The sequence below is a fragment of the Agelaius tricolor genome, unplaced genomic scaffold (assembly GCF_023055355.1).
Source record: "Agelaius tricolor isolate 1412-34295 unplaced genomic scaffold, bAgeTri1.0.p SCAF_101, whole genome shotgun sequence".
NCBI classification, from domain to species: domain Eukaryota; kingdom Metazoa; phylum Chordata; class Aves; order Passeriformes; family Icteridae; genus Agelaius; species Agelaius tricolor.
Genome location: NW_027269361.1, coordinates 334,025 through 343,485, shown reverse-complemented (window position 1 = coordinate 343,485; position 9,461 = coordinate 334,025). Strand labels below are relative to the sequence as shown.

Here is a 9,461-nt window from a genome sequence, read left to right as displayed (position 1 = left end):
AAAAGAGGGAAAATATCAGGAAAAAAGGGGAAATATTAGGAAAATGGGGAAAATACTAGGGAAAAAAGGGGAAATACTAGGAAAAAAGGGAAAATATCAGGAAAAATGGGGAAATATTAGGAAAAAAGGGGGAAATATCAGGAAAAAAGGGGGAATATCAGGAAAAAAGGGGAAAAACTTAGGAAAAAAGGGGAAAAAGGGATTAAACCCCCCCCCCCAAGGAAAGCAGGAATCAGGGCGAGCCCCCCGGCCACAAAACAAAAACCACAAGAGCAGGAACAGGAGCAGGAACAGGAGCAGGAACAGGAACAGGAGCAGGAGCAGGAGCAGGAGCAGGAACAGGAGCAGGAGCAGGAACAGGAGCAGGAACAGGAGCAGGAACAGGAGCAGCAGCAGGAACAAGATCAGGAACAGGAGCAGCCCCGCGGCCGCGCCCGGCGCTCCCGCGTTGGGGGCGCGGTGGAAGCGGCGGCGGCGGCGGCGCTCAGGGCCCGGCCCGGCCCCGCCGTGCGCGCCCCGCTCAGTCCTTGCCCTCCTCCTTCTCCTCCTCCTCCTTCTCCTCTTCCTCGTTGCCTTCCTCCTCCGCCTTCTCCTCGTCGCCGCGGGCGGCCCCGGGCAGTTTGTCTTTGTTGTTCTCCTTTTTCCACTTCATGCGGCGGTTCTGGAACCAGATTTTCACCTGGCGCTCGCTCAGTCCCAGCGCGTGCGAGACCTCGATGCGCCGCTTGCGGGTCAGGTAGGGGTTGAACAGGAATTCCTTCTCCAGCTCCAGCGTCTGGTAGCGGCTGTAGGTCTGGCGGCCGCTGCGGCGGCCCGGGGCTGCGGCCCAAATACGGGGGAAAAAAAGGGAAAAAAAATAGAAATAAATACCCAAAAATTTGATTTTTAAAATGTAAATTATATAGGGTTTTTTTGGGGGGGGGGTGTAAAAAAAAAAATATATAGGATTTTTTAAAAATTATATAGGATTATATGGAGGATATTTTGGGGGAAAAAGAGAATTTAAAAAAATATATATAGGACTTTTGAGGGGGGAAAAAGAGAATTTAAAAAATATATATATAGGATATTTTAGGGGGAAAATGAGATGTTTTTAAAAATACAGGAAAAAATATAAATAAACACCCAAAAAACTGATTTTTAAAATATAGATTATATAGGGGTTTTTTGGGGGGTGTAAAAAAAAAATATATAGGATTTTTTAAAAATTATATAGGATTATATGGAGGATATTTTGGGGAAAAAGAGATTTTTTTTTTTTAAATATATAAGATTTTTAGGGGGGAAAAAGAGAATTTAAAAAATATATATATAGGATATTTTAGGGGGAAAAGATTTTTTTTTTAAATATATTTATATATATAATTTTAAAAAATATATATAGGGGGTTTTTTTAAAATTATATAGGATTATATGGAGGATATTTTGGGGGAAAAGAGAAATTTTTAAAAAATATATAGGATTGTATATGGGATATTTTGGGGAAAAAGAGAATTAAAAAAAAAATATATAGGATTTTTGAGGGAGGAAAAAGAGAATTAAAAAAAATATATATATAGGATATTTTAGGGGGAAAATATTTTTTAAAATATATATATAGGATTTTAAAATATATATATAGGTTTTTTTAAAATTATATAGGATTATATGGAGGATATTTTGGGGGAAAAGAGAAATTTTTAAAAAAATATATAGGATTTTTTTTAGGGGGGTAAAAGAGGATTAAAAAAAATATATATATAGGATTTTTTAGGGAAGAAAAAGAGAATTAAAAAAATAATATATAGGATATTTTAGGGGAGAAAGAGACATTTTTTTAAAAATATATAGGATATCTTAGGGGGAAAATGAGAATTTTTAAAAAAATATATAGGATTCTTTGGGGAAAAAGAGAATTTTTTAAAATATATAGGATTTCTTTAGGAGGAAAATGAGATTTTTTTTTAAAATATAGGATTTTTTTAGGGGGAAAGAATTATTTTTAAAAATATATAGGATATTTTAGGGGGAAAAAGAGATTTTTTTTGAAATATATAGGGGTTTTTTTTGGTGGGAGGGGAAAGAGAATTTTTAAAAAAAAAATATAGGATTTTTTGGGGAAAAAAAAGAATTTTAAAAAATCTAGGATTTTGGGGGGAAAAATAGAATTTTTAAAAATATATGTGTTATTTTTGGGGGAAAAGAATCGAATTTAAATATATATGTATAGGGTTTTTTTGGGAAAAAATTAGTTTTTAAAAAATATATAGGATTTTTTGGGGAAAAGGAGGGGAAATAGATTTTTTTTAGAATATATAGGGATTTTTAGGGGAAAAAATGGGGGGAAAAGGTGAACAATTAGTGCTGGTTTGGGTTTGAGAAGGTGAAGAAATCCCCTCCCAAGGAACACAAAAAAGGGAAAGAAAAAGAAAAAAACCCCAACCCAAACAACCAAAAACAACACAAAAGAAAGAAAACAAAAAAACCTACGGGACAACAGGGAAAAAAACCCCTCAGAAATAGGAAAAAAACCAGAAAAAATCCCCAAAAAACCCCTTAGAATAACAATAATAATAAAAAACCAAAATAACCCCTCAAAACACCAACTCCCCTCAAATAACCCGCCAAAACCCCCCCAAAAAATAAAAATAAAAACCCCAAAAATGACACCAATAGAAAGCCCCAATGAAAACGTCACCAAAAAAGACCCAAAACTTCTCCCTGGAGCTTCGCCCCCGCCTTTCCCTGCCCGGCCGAGCCTGGTGGGGCAAAAACCCCAAAAATTCAAATTTTTCACCTTTTCCCGCCCGCTGCTCGCCCCTTTTGGCCCCGTTTTGTCCCTTTTTTCACCCATTTTCCCCCCATTTCTCGTCCCTTTTATCGCCTCCTTTTTTACCCCTTTTCACCCCTATTTTATTTACCCGTTTTCCACCCATTTTTTACCCATTTCCCATCTCTTTTTTTGCCCCTTTTTCATCCTTTTCACCCCTTCTTTGCCCATTTCTCGTTCATTTTTTGCCCCTTTTTCTCGCCCCCTTTTTACCCCTTTCTCCCCGCTTTTAACCCATTTTCAATCCCTTTACCCCAATTTCCCCCTTTTTTCTGCCTTTTTCCCCTTTTCACACACAAAGGCCCTTCCCAAAGGGGGAAAATCCCCCCAAAAAATCAATTTTTTCCTAGGAAAGGAGCATTGTTTAGCTCAAAGCCCTCAGCAGCCTCCTTCTCCCTCAATTTTAATTTTATTTTAATTTTATTTTAATTTTATTTTAATTTTTCTCTTCTTTCTTTCTTTCTTTCTTTCTTTCTTTCTTTCTTTCTTTCTTTCTTTCTTTCTTTCTTTCTTTCTTTCTTTCTTTCTCTTTCTTTCTTTCTTTTTCTTTCTCCTTTTTTCCCTTTTTCTCCTTTTTTCTCTCCTTTTTTCTCCCTTTTCCCCTCATTCTTTCTCTTCCCCTCCTCATTTTCCCTTTTTCTTTCCTTTTCCCCCTCTTTTCTTTCCCATTTTCCCTCTATTTTCCCTTTTCCCCTCATTCTCCTCCTTTTCTTTCCCTTTTTCCCTTTTCCTTCATTTTCCCCCCTCTTTTCTTTTCCTTTTTTTTCCCTTTTCTTCCCTTTTTCCCCATTTTCCCTCTTTTTCCCCTTTTCCCCCCACCCCACAAAACCCCAAAATTCGCTTCTCATTTTCCACACATTCACCCCAAAACACAGACAAGGAAAGGGGGGGGGGTGGGGTTGGGAGCTCCTTTTTTGCCCAAATTCCTCCAAAATCTCCATTTTTCCCCTCAAAACCGCCCCGGACCCGAGGATTTTCCTCCTCCTCAGCAAAACCAGCGCGGGAGGGGCAAACGCAGACAGAGACGGGGCGGGGGGAGGAAAAAAAATCCAAAAAAAATCAAAATAAAGCAGGAAAAAACCACAAAAAATTAAAACCAAACCCGCCGAGGCTGCAGCCCTGCACTTCCTCCGGCGCTAATGAGAAAATCGATTTATTTTGGGGGAAAAAAGCGCAGATCCGGCTGCAGCTCCCCGCGGGTCAAAGCTCGGATAAATAAATAACGAATTTTCCTCCGGCGCAGCCCCCGGGCCTCAATTCCCCTCTTTTTTCCCCCCTTTTTTTTGGGTTATTTTGGACGCTTTTGGACCGCTCGGTTCTCGCCCTAAAACCCCTCACATGGTTCGAATTACCCGCGGTGAAATTTGAATTATTTCCCTCCTTTTCCCCCTCGTTTTATTCATTTATTTTGAATTTCCCCGCTCTTTTTTAATCGTTGTTTTTTAATTTTTTTAAATTTTTTAATCCTAACCCCACAGCCCCAGGCTGAGGGGTTTTTTTTAATTTTAATTTTAATTTTAATTTTTTTTTTAATTTTTAAAATTAATTTAATTTTTTCCCCCCTCCCTGCTGCAATTTTTACCTCCGGAGGCGTGATGAAATAATAACTGCACAAACCCTAAATAACAGCGATATAAACATGAAATAATAACAAAAAATAAATTTAAAAAAATTAAATAAACGTCTGTATAAAAATTAGGAAACGCTCCGGGCCGGGTCCCGCCTCCCCGGCTGCGTCTCCCAGCGGTTAAAATGGGGCATTTTTGACATTTTTGACATTTTTAAGAGCGCTGCTCTTATCAACATGCAAACAACCTCGTGGGAGCCGTATCTTACAGCCAACCCTCCAGGCAAGCCATAAAAAAAGCCCTAAAAAAATCCCCAAGTTTTGCTTTTAACGCCATTTCAGCTTTTTTCTAATTTATTTTTTAATTTTTTAATTTTTTTTTTTTCCAGGGAATCCCCTCGGTTTGTTTCGTTAAAAAAAAATACAAAAAACATTCGAATGCCCGGGTTAGGGCTGAGGTTGTTATCGCTGTTATTTGAAAATAAAATACGAAAATAAATGTATTTATGAGGGGAGCGAGGGTGGGCGTGAGGGAGAGGGGGGGGTCGGGATTTTGAGACGAAAGCTCGGAATTTTGGGATAAAGGCTCGGGGGTTTTGGGGTTGAAGGCCAGAATTCCAGGAGTTTTGACCTGGAAGGTCCGAATTTGGGGGTGAAAGTCCCAGTTTCGGGACACGGGGCCGGGATTCCGCCATAAAAAGTCTCAATTTCGAGAGGAGAGGCCGGAATCTCGCCAGGAAAGGTCAGAACTTTGAGAGAGATAAAAAGGCAGAGATTCGGGAGCGTAAAGTCTGAATTTCTGGGCTAAGAGGCCTCGATTTTGGGGCTGAAAGGTGGAATTTTGGGGCTGAAATGTTGGGATTTTGGGGCTGAAAGGTCGGGATTTTGGGGTGAAAGTTCGGGATTTTGGGGCTGAAAGGTTGGGAATTTGGGGTGAAAGGTGGGATTTTGGGGTGAAAGTTCGGGATTTTGGGGTGAAAGTTCGGGATTTTGGGGCTGCAAGGTGGAATTTTGGGGTGAAATGTTGGGATTTTGGGGTGAAAGGGTGGGATTTTGGGGTGAAAGGTCGGGATTTTGGGGCTGAAAGGTTGGGATTTTGGGGCTGAAAGGTGGAATTTTGGGGCTGAAAGGTTGGGATTTTGGGGTGAAAGTTCGGGATTTTGGGGTGAAAGGTTGGGATTTTGGGGTGAAATGTTGGGATTTTGGGGCTGCAAGGGGGGAATCCTGCTCGGCTGCATTCCAACCTCTCCACACACCCACAGACCCACACCGAGGCACCAACGGCCCCCAAATCCCCCAAACCCCACAAAACCCGACCCAAACAGCCCCAAAACCGACCCAAACAGCCCCAAATCCCCCAAACCCCACAAAACCCGACCCAAACAGCCCCAAACAACCCAAACACGGCAGTTCCAGCCCAAACAGCGCCAAACCCAACCCAAAGCCACCCCAAAGAACCCAACCTCATTTTCTTTTCTTCTCCTTTCCCCCTCCCCTCCTTTCCCTTCCTTTTCCCCCTATTTTCTCCCCTTTTTTCCTTATTTTCTCCTCTTTTTCCCCTATTTTCTCCCCTTTTTCCCTTATTTTCTCCTCTTTTTCCCCAATTCCTCTCCATCCCCTCTCTCCTCCCTCCGCCGCCTCTCGCAGCGCCCGAATGACCCAAACCCGACCCAAAGAGCTCCAAAAGAGCCCAAATCCGACCCAAACACCAGAGCCAACCCCGAAAGAGCCCGACCAGCACCAAAACCACCCCAAACCCGCCCAGAAAGGCCCCAAATCCAACCCAACCCACGCCAAAAGAGCCCAAACCCACCCCAGACACCGAACCCAACCCAACCAGCGCCAAACTCGCCCCAAACCGCCCCAAACCTCACCGGAACAGGCGAGACCGTCAAAAATAGACCCAAAACCCCCCCAAAAAATGGGAAACAAAACAACCCAAGCCCCACCGGCCCAGAAAAGGAAAAACACCCTTGGGATACCACCAAAAACCCCAAAACCCCCACCAAATACTCCAAAAAAAGACAACAAAAAATTCTTTTAAGAAATAGATAAATAAAAGCCCCCAAACCCCCAAAAACACCTCACATAAACGCCCGGAAAAACCCTCAAAAAAATAAACAGAAATACAGACTTAAAACCGCAGACACACCCCCAAAAATAACCCCAAAACCCCCGAAAAATTCAACAGAAATACAGCCTTAAAACCCCAAAAGACACCCCAAAAAAACCTCAAAAAATAACCCAAATACAGACACCTTTAAAACCCAAAAAGACACCCCAGAAAACCCCCCAAAAAATCTCAAAAAATAAGCAAAAAAACCCCAACCCTTTGAAAATCAAAACCATATGGAAAAGAAACCCTAAACCCCCTCAAAAAATAAGGGAAAGCCATTTAAAGATCCAAACAATACCAAAGGGAAACCCTAAAAGCCCCCGAAAAAATAAGGGGGAAAATACCCCTTTAAAAATCAAAACAATACAAAAAAAAAATACCCCAAAAAAAAACCCTCAGAAAATTAACCAAAAAAATACCGTTAAAAAAAAGCAAAACAGAAGGTTTACTTTACAGAAGGTTTAGGTTTACTTCTGGGAAAAAAAATACCCCAAAAATTAAAAAAAAAAAAAAAAAAACAACAAAAAACCAAACCAAAAAAAGAAAAAACCAAACCAAAAAAAACCCAGAAAAAACCCTCAAAAAACTAAAAGAAAAACAACCCAAAAAAACCTAAAGAAACCCCCAAAAAACTAAAAAAAAAACCTAAAAAAAAACCTAAAAACCCCCCAAAAAACTAAAAAAGAAAACCAAAAAAAAACCTTTAAAAAACCAAAAAGAAACACTAAAAAAAAACCCAAAAAACTAAGAAAAAAACAAAAAAAAACCCTAAAAATAACCCCCAAAAAACCTATAAAAAACAAAAAAAAAACCAAAAAACAAACAAAACAAAAAAAACCACGGAAAACCTCAAAAAATCCCTAAAAAACCCCCCAAAAAACCCCAGAAAAAATAAAAAAAAATTAAAATAAATTAAAATAAAATACGACAAGCAGAAAAAAAAAATAAACCAAAAAACCAAAACCCCCTTCCCAGTCCAAATAAATCAAAGCCAGAAGAATAGAAGCAGAGAGCGCTCACCGTGCGGCCTCATCCAGGGGAACATGAGGCTGGGCGAGGAGCTCTGGCCCAGGTGCCCGCCCTGGCCCTCGGCCCCGCCGCCGCCGCCGCCGCCGCCGCCGCCGCCGCCGGCCGGGGCTTTGCAGTCGGCGTAGGGCACCGCGGGCGCGTCCTGCTGCGCGCCGTACAGCGCCTGCCGCGGCAGCGCCTCGTAGCCGTAAAACTTGGAGGCATCGCCGTGGCACGCCAGGGCGCAGGGCGCGTTCTGCTGGTAGCCCGAGGAGCCCGAGATGCCCGAGGCGCCGTGGTGGAAGAACTCCTGGACGTGGTGCGAGGGGTGCTGGAAGGCCGGCGCCGCCCCGCCCGGGCCGTAGAGCACGGCGGCGGGGCCGCGGCCCACGCTCTGCGGGAAGCGGCAGTCGTAGTAGGTCGGCTCCAGGGACTCGCCGCCTTTGTACTTGGAGAAGAGCGGGTTGACGAAGTAGGAACTCATGACCCTCGCATGCAAACCGGGAGAGGGGCGAGGAGGGGAGAGCGCGGCGGCGCGGGAAGGGTTAAAGCGCGGTTTGAGGGGAAAGCGGCGCTGGGCCGGGGGGAGCCGGGGATGGAGCGCCGGGAAAAGCGGGGTCGGTGCTGAGGGGGGGGAAAAATCAGCGGCGGCTCCGGGGAAACCGGGCTGGGCTGCGGGAAAAGTCAGCGGTGATTCCGCAAGAAAAAGAGAAAGGTTTAAACAGGAAAAAAAAGCCGGAAAAATTAGGTTTGCTTCTGGGGAAAAATAATAAAAAAAATTAGGTTTACTTCTGGGGAAAAAAATTAAAAAAAAATTAGGTTTGCTTCTGGGAAAAAAATAAAAAAAAAATTAGGTTTGCTTCTGAGGAAAAATAATAAAAAAAAAAGCTTTAAACCTGAAGAAAAAAAAAAAATTAGGTTTACTTCTGGGAAAAAAAAAAAAAAAAAAAGGTTTACTTCTGGGGAAAAATAATAATAAAAAAAAAAGCTTTAAACCTGAAGAAAAAAATCAAAAAAAAAAAAAATTAGGTTTACTTGTGGGGAAAAATAAAAAAAAAATTAGGTTTACTTCTGGAAAAAAAATGTTTAAACCTCTGAAAAAAGACAAAAAAATTAGGTTTGCTTCTGGGAAAAAAATAAAAAAAAAATTAGGTTTACTTCTGGGGAAAAATAATAAAAAAAAGCTTTAAACCTGAAGAAAAAATAAAAAAAATTTAGGTTTACTTTTGGGGTAAAATAAAAAAAAAAAAATGAGGTGTAATTCCGGGAAAAAAATCAGGTTTGGTTCTGGGGAAAAAAAAATGAGGTTTCAATCCCCCGGAAGAGCGGGTTTGGTTCTGGGGAAAAATGAGGTTTAAGTCTGGGGGAAAAATGAGGTTTAGTTCCGGCAAAAAATCAGGCTTGATTCCGGGTAAAAATGAGGTTTAGTTCCGGAAAAAAAAATGAGGTTTGCTTCTGGGAAGAAATGAGGTTTGGTTGTGGAAAAAAAAAAAAGATCGGGGTTAACTCCGGGAAAAAAAAAAAATCAGGGTTAACTCTGAAATAAATCAGGTTTAACGCTGGAGGAAAAAAAAATCGGGGTTAACTCTGGAGAGAAAATCCGGTTAACTCTGCAAAAAAACGCCGGCAACTCTGCAAAGCAATGCGGGTTAACGCTGGTGGAATATCAGGTTTAACTCTGCAAAAAAATCCCGGTAACTCTGCTAAAGAATCCGCCTTGGTTCTGTGGAGATCCCGCTTTGATTCTTTAAAAAAAAAAAAAAAAAAAAAAAAAGAAAAAAAAAAAAAGGGTTGGTTCTGTAAAAAAAAAAAAAAAAAGGCAAAAAATCCGGGTTAATGCTGCGAAAACTCGGTTTAATTCTTTCAAAAACCTGCTTTAATCCTTAAAAAAAAAAAAAATTAAAAAAAAAAAGCTTTAGTCCTGAAAAGCAGCAAAAAACCAGCACCGCTTTAGCCCTGAA

General features: G+C 41.1%; 1 protein-coding gene across 1 annotated transcript; it reads right to left on the bottom strand.

The window, feature by feature from the left end:
- Positions 1–520: 520 nt before the first annotated feature.
- On the bottom strand, positions 521–7,984 carry HOXC8 (homeobox C8). The gene is made up of 2 exons (XM_071419187.1): positions 7,513–7,984; positions 521–819 (listed from the first exon to the last, which is right to left on the bottom strand). Exons 1-2 carry the CDS (start codon positions 7,982–7,984, stop codon positions 521–523), a joined length of 771 nt encoding a protein of 256 aa, XP_071275288.1.
- Between the last annotated feature and the right edge of the window lie 1,477 nt (positions 7,985–9,461).

Coding starts and splice junctions, on each gene's coding strand:
- HOXC8 (XM_071419187.1), bottom strand. CDS start 7,984: ATGAGTTCCTACTTCGTCAACCCGCTCTTCTCCAAGTACAAAGGCGGC. Junction 820..7,512: donor CCCCTGGATGAGGCCGCACG/GTGAGCGCTCTC, acceptor TTTGGGCCGCAG/CCCCGGGCCGCCGCAGCGGC.